The 14,431-nt window shown below is 47.7% G+C and overlaps 1 protein-coding gene across 3 annotated transcripts in view; it reads left to right on the plus strand.

Annotated features, from left to right (window-relative positions):
* Nucleotides 1-14,431, plus strand: part of DYM (dymeclin) — a 276,200-nt gene that overhangs the window by 5,848 nt on the left and 255,921 nt on the right. For 2 of the 3 annotated variants that reach the window (XM_083155293.1, XM_083155295.1), the window contains exon 2: nucleotides 10,558-10,740. In XM_083155293.1, the coding sequence (XP_083011419.1) occupies nucleotides 10,601-10,740 (140 nt within the window). In that variant the 5' untranslated portion in view covers nucleotides 10,558-10,600. Of the gene's footprint in view, nucleotides 1-391; nucleotides 507-10,557; nucleotides 10,741-14,431 lie in introns of those variants that run through there. The other variant, XM_083155294.1, reaches the window with a different exon arrangement.

Raw genomic sequence — 14,431 nt, forward strand, 5'->3', positions numbered from 1 at the left:
GGACACGCACTGTCCCCATCTCCCATCAATCCTTATTCCTATAGGGCACGCACTGTCCTCGCCTCCCATCTATCCTCATTCCTACAGGACACGCACTGTCCCCGCCTCCCATCTATCCTCATTCCTACAGGACACGCACTTTCCCCGCCTCCCATCTATCCTCATTCCTACAGGACACACACCGTCCCCGCCTCCCATCAATTCTCATTCCTATAGGACACGCACTGTCCCCGCCTCCCATCAATCCTTATTCCTATAGGATACGCACTGTCCCCGCCTCCCATCAATCCTTATTCCTATAGGACAGTCACTGTTCCCACTCTCATCACTCACCTCAAGCAAGACACTCATGTCTTCCCCTTCAGCTCACACTCACCTGTCCTTACTCTTATCGGCTATCTCATACCTATTATCCTCTGTCCTTAAACAGGGTACTTGCCAGTCCTCACATTCATCCTTCGTCCTCCAAGACACGTCACTATCCTCCTTCTCATTACTGCCCATTGGTAAGTCTTTAGACATGCCCTGCCCCTCCCCCAACAGGCTTTTTACCTGTCCTTGCTATTATCCCTCCTCTCCTACAGGTCGGTTACCTGGCCTCATTTCCATCAGGTGACTGTCCTCTCTATCATCCATTCCTTGTAGCAGGGCACGCACCTGTTCCCTCTCCCATCTTTTCCCCTCCACCAGGACACCTACCTACCGCCCTAACTCCTGTCACCTGTACTTCCTCTCACCTTCTCATTATGTTGTCATCATTTTAGGATTAAGTAGAGAGACACTTATACCTATGTACTTAGCACTTGCTGAATACAGCCACCCCCTCCCCCCTTCTTCCTATGTGTCTAAAATGGCATATTGCTAAATTTTGGGTTCTGTAACCATGGACACGGTTACCAGCAATAACTAAATAGTACTGCGTTAAATACATCGAGACCCTCAATAAAGAGATGTATAAAGAATGTTTTTTAATGGATAGAACTAAAAACTGTTTAAATAAATTTTCAAATTTTGACTTAAACCAGTTTTTTGCATTTAATGCTTAGCTGAGAATACAGTGGCCGTGCTCCGGTGTTATGGCGATGCGTTCCACACGTATGGTGTGGAACGCAGGGCTCCGAGCCATACCCGGATATCTGTTCCATAGTAATGCAACGCACGCCGGGCTATTAAAGATATTTACCACAATTTGGGGATCCCCGCGCCCTTAAGGTACACCTTGATAAAGGGGTCTGTGAACATTATCTACTAACATATTTTTCACAAGACCCCTGAGTGCCTCTCAGCCGTCACCTTGGCTTTTTGTGCTTCTAGTGTTAGATCCACACTATAAGATTCTAAACAATCTTTCTGGTAATGTCTTGGAGAAAATGGCAAGTTCCAGATACGTCGGTTAAATCAAATGTATAGAACCAATTTGTCTGCAGGTGTGGTTTTTGTCCGTTGTCCAGTAACGGAGGACAAATGTAGTGTTCCTTCTAGGAACTGGGCAGTGCGGTGATCTACGGTGGCAGCATAAAGGGGGCGGACCAGGTCAGTTGACGTCACTATTGTTGGCGGACCTGGACCACCGACGTCACCAAAGTGAAGTCATCGCCGGGGAAGTGCCGGGCATCTACGATGACGCTGGTCTTCCTCGTATGCACCGGTGGGTACAGGCATCAGGCTGTTCTAGCAGGGCGCTGCGAGAGGGACAGGGCGCATTCTGCCCTTTTAAAATTGGGCCTGGCGCGGCGCCATGCTAAAACATCCAACGTGAACACTACAAATGGTGACAGTTGCTCCCAGACATTTCCATCCAGAAAGATTGAACAGATAATCTTATAATCTTAGGTTCTCAAACTCAGTCCTCAGGACCCCACACACAGTGCACGTTTTCCAGGTCACTGGGCAGGTGCCCTCATTACTCACTGACACATTTTAAAACATCCACAGGTGGAGCTTTTTATGTCACATGGGATTCTGTGAGGAGATTTGGAAAACAGTAACTGTGTGGAATTCTGAGGACCGACTTTGAGAACTAAAGGGCCATACACACTAGATAATATTGGTCACAATATCGTTCAGAATGGGCTTTCTAATATCGTCCAGTGTGTATGCTAACGATGCCCGCTCCCGCCTGTAGCGAACGACCCCGACCCCTTGTCAAAGCGTATTCGGACGAGGGAGTACAACGGCAGCTAGGCTGCAGCATGACCGTTGTTCCTCGCGCTGTCCGCTCTATCATTTGCAGCTTCTACAAGTGTGTATGCACTTGCTGATGCCGGTCCCGCCGCCACCAATATCGACATTGGCGCGATTGTCCTAATGTGTATGGGGCTTTACCTATAGAATTGTTGCAGACCATTATTGGATAGTCTGCAGTTCCTTTATATATTGTATTACATACAATGTGTGTGCGTGTTGCATCTCAACATTCACTGTGATGTCAGTTTGCTGTCTAACCTCAGGCGATGTGTAGTCCCGAGTTGTCTGAGTGTGAAGTGACACTGTAGTGCAGCGTATACAGTCCATGGATTGACGTGGTCGACCACTAATGGTGGTCATGCTTCGGGCACTGGCGTAGTGAAATACAAACAAGTTGGTTAAAGCAAAAAAAGAAATTCCAGTCGACCTTTCGCTTGCATCTATCTTTTGTTGCTGTTGATCTAGACTTTGTTCACTATGTTTATGCGTCTAGCCAGATGTATTCGACTATTAGTGGTTGACCACATGATTGTCTATCTGGACAGCCCGACAGGTTCATGCTGGGTAAATGTGTCATGCATTATTACCGCTGTTGGGTGGGAGCTATTGGCCACTGCTGCCCCCTCTGGATATGCCGGGTAGTGTACTGGTGCGTGAGACCTATTGACCACTGCTGCCCCCTCTGGATATGCTGGGTAGTGGCCTGGTGCGTTTAATAGATCCATCATGATTAGGGGCATTGCCGGCCACAAGTGTCTTCACACAGAATCACTGAATCAATGATATTGTGTCTTGCTGGCGTTCCCTTTGTGTGTGCTGTTTGTTTAGGTGTGTTCACACCGTCCTTATCAGGCCTGTCCCTTTTTATATTCTCCTACACACGTGTGGGTGACCATAGGAGGATTACATCCTGGTGCAGTGAGTGGCACATGTGTGCTGCTGACTGGACAGACATGCCTAAGAGGTGGTAGCAGGGAGTTGCCAGGGTGCAGGCTGGTGATTGGCTGCGAGCCAGGTGTACACTGTTGCCCTGCACGTTGTCACTGGGAAAATTGGAGAAGGATGTAAGACTTCCTGTTGTAGCGACATTGTATCATTGTTCCTGGGACATTATCCGTGACAGGTGCGGCTGGACGGGAGGTTGCTGCTGTTTACCTTTCTGCGTGCAAAGTGATACTAACCTGATCTTATTGTGTTACCTGTTGGTGTGTGTGTGAAAGTGTGTGTGTGTGTGTGAGAAATCCTCCTTTAGTATCATTCATACATAGCAGGGATGAGGAACCTTTGGCTCTCCAGGTGTTGTTGAACTATACATACCAGCATGCCCTGCTACAATTTTGCTATTTGACCATGCCAAAACTGTTGAAAGTCATGCTGGGATGTGTAGTTCAACAGCAGCTGAAGGGCCAAAGGTTCCCCATCCCTTTGCACTCGCCCCCCTGTTGGAGTACCGGCAGTCATGATTTCGATGTCTGTATACTGCCCGTCATTCCAGAAATAGGAATATAGAAAGCTGGTGTGTGTATATATATGTGTGTGTGTGTGTGTGTGTGTGTGTGTGTGTGTGTGCACTGTGTATTTATATTCTCTTAAAGTTCTTATTCAGAGCGGGAGGTCACTTGTTCCCCCACGTTACTGTATTAGGGTCTCAGTGATGAGATGTGTGTGTGGGGGGGATCGCTGACTGTTCTGGCCAGAAGGAAGATATTAAGGTCCCCTGACGCTGGTGCTGTGTGCTCTTTATATCTGGAAGGTGTCTGCCAGCATAACGCAGCTGTCCCCTCCCTGTACATGTTGTGACACATCAGCCAGCACACGTCTCATAACTTACACTTCTCATGGCTGGATCCGGCTCATTCCCATGGGATTTCTGTAACAGAACCTATGCAGGGTACATGGGGCCCCAGCATTCAGTACCGTTGCGTTCTAGTGTTTATAAATAGATGCTAACAACGTCACGTTTATAAATCCAGTTTTTTCAATTGTGTTTTATAATAGTATTGGGAGATTAGTATTTTATTCTTATCCCTGCGTCTTATGTGTGTTATTGTACAGGCTGAGTCGGGAAATACGGGATGTTTTCAGCACAACAGCGATAGCGACACCTTTAGCGTCCTCCCATGTCCCACATACAGCAGCCCCTAAATTGTATATCTTAGTATGCACCCCTGGGAGGAAGGGGGGGGGGGGGGGGGGGGCTGCGCTACCAATGAAAGTGTGAGAATTCTGCGTGTAAGTAACTTGTCGCCAGAACCAGCATGGACATTCCTACCTGACCTCTCATTAACTAGGTGTATTTGGCTGCAGAACTGACACTTTCTGGATGGTGTTTGTCTTTGCACAGTTCAGTAAACTCTAGAAACTGTGTGTGTGTGTGTGTGTGTGTGTGTGTGTGTGTGTGTGTGTGTGAACATACCAAGAGATCGTCTGTTTCTGAGATACAAAAGCGTACCCATCTGGCACTGACAATAATTCCTCAATCAGCGATGTACATAATTCTGGTGTTTCGTCTGAGTAACAACTGAACCTTTTGACCAGGTAAACTTATAATGCAGTGAGTTGCGGCAACGTTTGGCGGATATATTTATCTGTAGCACCGAGCACACACAGCTGATAAGGAGGCCACGGAGTGTGGTACATTCTGTAAATCGTAATATTTATTTATTTAATGGGATCTATGGCTCAACTTATATCAGTTGCCTTGGCAACTAAGCTTTTAGTCTTGGGGCCAGATGCACTAAGCTTCAAAAGTGATAAAATGGAAAGTGATAAACAGCCAGCCAATCAGCTCCTACCTGCCAAGTCACAGGCTGTGTTTGAAAAATGTCAGGCTGGAGCTGATTGGTTGGTTTTTTTTTTAATCACTCTCCATTTTATCACTTGTTGAAGCTTAGTTAACAGGCCCTTGGTGATTATATTATTCCAGTAGCTGGCAGCTAGGACCACTGATCCCTAAGCAGACGTGCAGCTCGTTATACGGAATCTGTCTTTCCCTGTAGCCAATCATTACATCACATTATGGGCACATCATAGCGACCTGCTTGTGTTTGCAGAGGGGATCACCAATAGCAGGCTCCCCAGTATTATCTCAGGGAGTGGTACCATAAGTGCAGCATATAATGCTTAACTCGCAGTCACAAGTAATTTCGCTGCTGAAACTAATTGCAGCTCATTGGATCGACAACTTGCATTTCAAACCTTCACCTGGATGGAGGTCTAGTTACCTGGCAGTACGAGCGCTGCTTCTGATTCAGGGAACAAGGCCGGATCCTGATGTAATCACTTTTATGCTGCTTCTGCATTTCCTACACAAGCTTTCATATATGTCTAGTGTCCGTGAGTCTCCGAAACGCCGCCATCTGCTGGCAGAGAGTGAAACTACATCTCTACATCTCTATCTCTTTCCAGCAGACTATAAGCTTGTATGTGCAGGGCCCTCCCTCTTTGTTTTCTCTACATATACTTACCTTACATTATGCATCTTTGTGTATTTGTATACTGGGCCAGAAGCACCAAACCTCAAAAAGTGATAACGTGGGGAGTGATCAGCTACTGTCACTTTTCAAAGCCAGCCTGTAACATGACAGTTGCGAGCTGATTGGCTGGTACTTTATCAGTAACCACTTTTATTGCATGCATTGATCTGATCTATATAGGCAAAAGCTTACATTCTGAGGTGCCTTGGGATGGCCTTCCTGTCAGATCCGAGGTACCTTGGGATAACCTTCCTGTCAGATCCGAGGTACCTTGGGATAACCTTCCTGTCAGATCCGAGGTGCCTTGGGATGGCCTTCCTGTCAGATCCGAGGTGCCTTGGGATAACCTTCCTGTCAGATCCGAGGTGCCTTGGGATGGCCTTCCTGTCAGATCCGAGGTGCCTTGGGATGGCCTTCCTGTCAGATCCGAGGTGCCTTGGGATGGCCTTCCTGTCAGATCCGAGGTGACTTGGGATGGCCTTCCTGTCAGATCCGAGGTGCCTTGGGATGGCCTTCCTGTCAGATCCGAGGTGACTTGGGATGGCCTTCCTGTCAGATCCGAGGTGCCTTGGGATGGCCTTCCTGTCAGATCCGAGGTGCCTTGGGATGACCTTCCTGTCAGATCCGAGGTGCCTTGGGATGGCCTTCCTGTCAGATCCGAGGTGCCTTGGGATGGCCTTCCTGTCAGATCCGAGGTGCCTTGGGATGGCCTTCCTGTCAGATCCGAGGTGCCTTGGGATGGCCTTCCTGTCAGATCCGAGGTGCCTTGGGATGGCCTTCCTGTCAGATCCGAGGTGCCTTGGGATGGCCTTCCTGTCAGATCCGAGGTGCCTTGGGATGGCCTTCCTGTCAGATCCGAGGTGCCTTGGGATAGCATTCAGCCCCTTATTCATATCTGATCACAGTACAAATTTGTTTTAAAAATGGGCAAAACCATGCAAACTGCAGGTGGGGCAGATGTAACATGTGCAGAGAGAATTAGATTTGTGTGAGTTATTTTGTTTCTGTGCAGGGTAAATACTGACTGCATTATTTTGACACTGCAATTTAGATTTCAGTTTCAACACACCCCACCGACATGTAACTCTTTTTGCACATGTTACATCTGCCCCACCTGCAGTGCACATGGTTTTGCCCAATTTGAGAACAAATTTGTACTGCGATCAGATCCGAATAAGGGCCAGTAGTTGACCTGGCCAATGCCGATGTAGTTATACTTTCATGCTATATCGGCCATGGGATGTCAATATTGTTTGTACACACTGAATGATATCAGCCTGCAAATTGATGTAGCCAAATTGACCTGCATGTACAGCAGACTTCAATCATTTTTTTAACGACGCTTGGGAATACGCATCATTAACGGTATTGAGTGTACACAGTAGATGATTCCTTTCCTCTAGTGTGTATGGGGCTTTCCTATAATGGGCCCCACACACAGCACAATTTTCAGGCATTTTCTGAGCGATTTTACTAAATCACTCAGAAAATGCCTGAAAATGCATGTAAATCGCTGTGTGTATAGCCCACACAGCGATTTGCATGCGCGCCCCCGCCGTTCTGAATCTGCACAAGATTCAGAACGGACCTGCCCGTCAAACAAGAGCAGTCGCTCAGAAGCTCCTGCTCATATGTGGCCTCGGATGTGAGCAGGGCCTTCTGATGTCCCACAACGCCGCCCCCCTTGCCACGCCGGACACCGCCCCCCCTGCTCGCCGCACGAAAGCACAGTACCCGCCGCCCCACCGCCTCCCCCTGCTCCCTCCCCCCTCCCCCTGCTCGCCGCACGGAGACGGAGCAGGGGGAAAAAGCCACTCACCCACTCCACAGATCTGCTGCCTACCCGCAGCAACTCCCGGTCTCCCTGTCACCTGTCCTCCTCTGGCGGTACTTCAAGCCGCCTGCCCGCTCACACGTCCTCCTGCTGCTGCAGCTCCACTGCCACCAATGATAAGGCACCCCTATTTATTTATATATATATATATATATATATATATATATAAAACCACTGCCACCAATAACAAGCCTTCTATATATATATATATATATATATATATATATATATATATATATATATATATATATATATATATATATATATATATATATATATATATAACCACTGCCACCAATATAGACAGATATATATAATGGAGATGATCCGGCTCTCCCTGTGTGGTGCCCTGCCCGCTCCAAGTGAATGTGCACTGGGCCACCAGCGCACATTGATTTGCGCCAATACTGCATTTTATAGGGGAAGCGGTCATCTATTAGAATGAACTTAGGTCTACAGTCATTAGGTCGACCCCACTAGGTCGACTGGCAGGAAGGTCGACCTGACTTAAGGTCGACATGGGCCAAGGTCGACATGACTTAAGGTCGAATTTGCATTAGGTCGACATGAGGAAGGTCGACTGGTCATAAGGTCGACATGGGGTTTTTCACTGTTTTTTGAGCCGACATGTGCCGACAGGCGATGCGAGGGTCCGATTCTCATTGCCAACTGTGTCCATGTCGACTGTGTCGACATTCGTATAAAAAAAAACAGTGAAAAACCCATGTCGACCTTATGACCAGTCGACCTTCCTCATGTCGACCTTTATGCAAATTCGACCTTAAGTCCTGTCGACCTTAAATCAGGTCGACCTTCCTGCCAGTCGACCTAATGGGGTAATGGGGTCGACCTAATGACTGTAGACCTAAGTTCATTCTGACAGATGTACCGATTCCGTGTGTGTGTATGTATATATGTATATGTATATATATATATATATGTATATATATATATATATATATATATATATATATATATATATATATATATATATATATATATATATATATATATATATATATATATATATATATATATATATATATATATATGGACAAAGAAGGTGACACTCCCCCAGGCTTTAGTTCAACCCCTTTATTTAAATTTTGAATACTTTTTTTATTCCCCTGAAGTTTCTGTGAGAGATTTGAAATCTGTCATGCTGAATCTGCCATTATGAATCTCTGGCACAAATCTGTGTGTGTGTGGCTCATTATCTGAAAATTCCGTTTTTAGGGAAATCTCTCGTGCTGAATCTCCCGTTATGAATCTCTGGCACAAATCTCTGCGTATGTAGGCCCCATAAGATCTGAGATGACTTGGGATATCCTTCCGATGGTCACCTTACTCTCTGGGAGGGGACACCTATTACACAAGCAGTGTCTATCTGACACATTCATCTTTCAAAGGCTCATTGTGAATAAATACACAGAAGATGGGAAATGTCTCACCAGGGATTCCTGCTGTACAGCGGTATATGTATTACATGTTACACGACTTCCGTCAGCACTTTCTACTAATTGGTTCTCCTCCCTGGATCACCACAGTGCTTATTCCATCTGGACTGAGTTGTTTATTTATGTGGACTAACAATACATATATAAATGTTAGTTATGGTGCGATTTTTTGCTTGTGATTTGATCCCAATTCGACTGGGATCGAATAGAGATCGTCTCAAATGGCAAGAAAAACGCATTGGATTTGCATTATATATAGTCTTGCCTGAGCAGTCTATTCTTCCAGTCGATTTCAATGCAGTGGGGCTGCATATCGGGATCGAATCGGCATTGAATGTGGCTGAGAACCATTCGATGTGTTCGATTTTGCTTATATAACCAAAATCGAATGAAAATAAATAGACCAAATCAAACCGTGTGTACTGGGCATATGTCCAGTTATGTGTATGTAAGTTCAACCTATGTTTATAGTAGCTTATCCCTTGTTGTATAGTATGTTCTGATATTGTAAAGACAGATTATGTTACTTATTTGTACCCGTGGATGTTTTTAACCAATAAATGTTTATCCAACCTTATTTTAAACGTATTTATAGTGTCTGCCGACACCACTTCTTCAGGAAGAGAGTTCCAAAGTTTGACTGCTCTGACTGTAAAGAAATTTTTTCTTCCAAATGAACAAAATCTTTTTTCTTCTAATCTAAACTAGTGCCCTTGCGTCCTAGATTCCTTTCTAGTAGATAAAAGGGTGTTTGACAGTTCCTTATATTGTCCCCTAATATATTTATACATGTTGAGCATGTCCCCCCTTAAACGTCTTTTCTCTAGTGTAAATAGTCCCAAATTGTTTAATCTTTCCTCATAGCTCATGGTTGTTTCTCACTCTCCATTTTATCACTTTTTGAAGCTTGATACATCTGGCCCCAAAGGTGCCCATACACTATGCGAAATCTCCCTTTAGGAGAAGTCGCATTTTATCGTCCTTCAGCCACCCAGGACCCTTCTGCATGCGATGTATCACATCCGATCCCTGTTCCCTGCCCCCGGGAAGGGGTCCGACCCAGAGATCTTACGTGCAGTGCCTATGATTTGCAGGTGGGGGTGGTTAGGGTAAGGCACTAGGGGAGGGTAAGGGGAGAGGGTTATTATCAGGGGGCAGGGAGGACCGTGAGCATACTTACCCCACAGGTATCAGTCTTATGACCGCCGATATCCCGTACCCTACCCTCGTATGCTCCCAATGCGCACCTTATTCACATAAATAAAACTGAAAGTGACAGAACTACATGACTAGCTCACACTGTGTGATGTGTGACATTTGCACATCTGTGATGGAGGGTTGCGATGTGGTAGCCACAGCTCTTCCTTATTCCGAGTTGCGCTGTGCTTTACCTGCTACTGTGTACGGGTGTAAGACCGCTCCCAGTGCGGTTACAGGCTCAGTTCAGGGTCTCCGGTGTGAGTGGTGTTTGGCTCCGTCTGCAATGTAAAGTAAAATCTAACCCTGGGAGTGTCCCCTCATGTGTAACACTACCCTCAGGGAAAACTGTACCACTGCTCTCCTCTAACCACTCACCTGTGACTTTTGTGTGTATTCTTCCTAGGGGCCCATTGTAGTAATGCGCTGGGAGCCTGACGTCTACAAACATGGGGGCCAACAGTAGCACGATAAACGAGCTGTCGGAGAATGACTACCTGAAGAAGCTGTCGGGAACGGAGGCCATTTCTGAGAACGAGCCCTTCTGGAACCAGCTCCTGTCATTTACCTTCAGTACTCCGACCAACAGGTGAGCAGACGAGAGATTGTCCTGTACTGTCCGTTTCTGCTCCTACAGTATCTGTGCCCCAGGGTTACTTCTGCCATGTTGTCATTACTGAGCAGTACTACTGACCAGGGTTATCCTCAGTAGGGGGCCCCGTTATGGCACTGGGGGGCTGTATACAGGCATACAGATCTCTATGGTAGAGGGTCTGTAGTACTGCCTGGTACTACTGACCAGGGTTATCCTCAGTAGGGGGGGCCCCGTTATGGCACTGGGGGGCTGTATACAGGCATACAGATCTCTATGGTAGAGGGTCTGTAGTACTGCCTGGTACTACTGACCAGGGTTACCCTCAGTAGGGGGCCTCCGGTATGGCACTGGGCGGCTGTATACAGGCATACAGATCTCTATGGTAGAGGGTCTGTAGTACTGCCTGGTACTACTGACGAGGGTTATCCTCAGTAGGGGGCTTCCGGTATGGCACTGGGCGGCTGTATACAGGCATACAGATCTCTATGGTAGAGGGTCTGTAGTACTGCCTGGTACTACTGACCAGGGTTACCCTCAGTAGGGGGCCTCTGGTATGGCACTGGGGGGCTGTATACAGGCATACAGATCTCTATGGTAGATGGTCTGTAGTACTGCCTGGTACTACTGACCAGGGTTACCCTCAGTAGGGGGCCTCTGGTATGGCACTGGGGGGCTCTATACAGGCATACAGATCTCTATGGTAGAGGGTCTGTAGTACTGCCTGGTACTACTGACCAGGGTTACCCTCAGTAGGGGGCCTCCGGTATGGCACTGGGGGGCTGTGAACAGGCATACAGATCTCTATGGTAGAGGGTCTGTAGTACTGCCTGGTACTACTGACCATGGTTACCCTCAGTAAGGAGCCTCCGTTATGGCACTGGGGGGCTGTATACAGGCATACAGATCTCTATGGTAGAGGGTCTGTAGTACTGCCTGGTACTACTGACCATGGTTACCCTCAGTAGGGGGCCTCCGGTATGGCACTGGGGGGGCTGTATACAAATCTCTATGGTAGAGGGTCTGTAGTACTGCCTGGTACTACTGACCAGGGTTACCCTCAGTAGGGGGCCTCCGGTATGGCACTGGGGGGGGCTGTGTACAGATCTCTATGGTAGATGGCCTGTAGTACTGCCTGGTACTACTGACCAGGGTTACCCTCAGTAGGGGGCCTCCGGTATGGCACTGGGGGGGGGCTGTGTACAGATCTCTATGGTAGATGGCCTGTAGTACTGCCTGGTACTACTGACCATGGTTACCCTCAGTAGGGGGCCTCCGGTATGGCACTGGGGGGGCTGTATATAGATCTCTATGGAAGAGAGTCTGTAGTATTGCACTTAAATGACCAGTAACAGTGGCTGGATCTGGATACAGTTGGATTGGGAATCGGGGAGATTCTATTACAATTGTCCACTAGTGATCGGTCCCTTTATAAATGTGCGTAGATCATCAATGAGACCTTTATGATGAACAGAGGGCGTAGAAAGTTTATTCTGTATCTTTATTGCATGTTTATCAGCACTATCACCTAATTCGTGGTTGTATAAGAGGTCAGACCAACAGCCAATGCAGGCGGAGGAGGAGGGGACCTGTGATCACCCCGGGAAAGCTTTATGTTTACCCAGACTCCAAAGGGAATTTCTTATCTTTATGGCTGTGGAATCCTGGCTCTGACCCACTGTCTGCTACAAGGCACCAGGGGAGAGCAATCCGGCAACGTCCTTCAGACCCTTATTATTATTAGTTACATACATATATATATATATATATATATATATATATATATATATATATATATATATATATATATATATATATATATATATATATATATATATATATATATATATATATATGTATATAATTTCACACTGTCGTAAGGGGCTGCGCCCCCTTAATTTGTGAACGTTTGTATTGTGAGAAAGATGGTTAAGGCCCCCATACACTAGCCGATTTTGGTCAGATTTCAGCCAGATCAGTCGGATCTGGCCGAAATCGGACCAAAATCGGCTAGTTTTGATGTTCCCTCAGATCCGATGCGCGGTCCCATGCGCATCGGATCTGCGTCGGGTGGTCGGACCTGCTGCACGTCCGACCACCCGACTTGGGACCTAGTGGGGCGGCGCGGCGGTGGAGGGAGCAGGGGGGGCTGGGGACGCTGCGGGGGACACAGGCGGCATAGAGCCGGGCAGGGGGAGCCGGCCGGGAGCTGTCAGTAATGAATAAAAAAAAAAAGCCCATACAATGAATGGGCAGCCTGTGATTGGCTGAGCGCTCTCTCAGCCAGTCAGCAATTGGCTGAGAAAGCGCTCAGCAGCCAATCATAGGCTGCCCATTCATTGTATGGGCTTTTTTTTTTTATTCATTACTGACAGCTCCCGGCCGGCTCCCCCTGCCCGGCTCTATGCCGCCTGTGTCCCCCGCAGCGTCCCCAGCCCCCCCTGCTCCCTCTACCGCCTCGCACAGACGCTGTCCCCCGCAGCGTCCCCAGCCCCCCAGCTCCCACCTCTGTAGCCCCCCCCCCCCCCCCCCTGCTCCCCGGGTTTTTTACATGTGATAAATCGAGACGATTTATCACATGTAAAAAATGGCACATCAAGTGCCAATCTACGGACAAGTCGCCCTAGTGTATGGGGGCCTTTAGAATTGTATGAAAGATGCCTGTATTGCAACTTGAGTTATAGGTGAAATGTGTTAAATAGAGAGCATATGATTTGGAAGGGGGTGTGTATTGTTTTGTTTAATTAACAAGCGGTTACAGAGTAAGATGTACATTGATAGTGTGGATGGTACAGTGACATTTGTGGGTGTGGGGGGTGTATGCGTGTTGTTAAGGTGTGTGTGTGCAATAGTATAGTAGGGTGTTTCTGAGTCAGCGGCTCCCCACTGGCGGAGGTCACGACACAGGAAAACAGGAGGCTGGGTAGTGATAGGGGTGTGTGGGCATAAGGGGGACTAAAGAGGAGGGTGGGAGACACAGTGCAGCTTCTGCCAGTGGGTGAGGGTCCAGCGTGGCAGCACAGGAGTACAGGACGGTGCCCTTGAGTCAGTGTCTCCTACTACTGGGTGGGAGTTAGGGTGCATGAGAGCAGGAGGCTGGGTGGTAAAGCATGATAGGGGAATGTGGGCAACACAGGGTGAGCGGGTCCCCACTGGCGGAAGTTACGGGCAGGAGAACAGGAGGCAGGGTAGTGATAGAGGTGTGTGGGCATGAGGGGTAGTAAAGGTTTTTGCCTGTTGCAGAGAAGGGATGGGCATTGGTGCAGACGCCATTGATGGCGATTTTGCATCTTGCCATCGATAGTAGTAAAATATTACTTGGATAACCATCGATTGTTGTAGCTACCGATGGTCATCCATTATATCTGACCGAATAGGCTGTGGGTCAATCAGAACTCGGTGACGGTACTGTCGGGTGTGGGGGGGCGGAGCTATGCTCCATGTCCCGGCACCATAAAAAAATTTGGCAAATTTGGTTCTCCTTTGCCATCGATGTAGGGAAACCATCTGGTCCTCCCACATTGATGGCAAAAGTATTCAACATCGGCCATAAACCATCGATGATTTGAAATCATTGATGGTCGATGGGCATCCCTAGAACTGGATGAGGGTGGGGGACAGTATGCAGCTCCCGGCTCGTGATGTGCCGTGAATCGCGGGAGTGCGGGGGGCCCGCGACTCGCGGGAG

Source organism: Crinia signifera, chromosome 1 (genome assembly GCF_055691185.1).
Source record: "Crinia signifera chromosome 1, ASM5569118v1, whole genome shotgun sequence".
Taxonomy (NCBI): domain Eukaryota; kingdom Metazoa; phylum Chordata; class Amphibia; order Anura; family Myobatrachidae; genus Crinia; species Crinia signifera.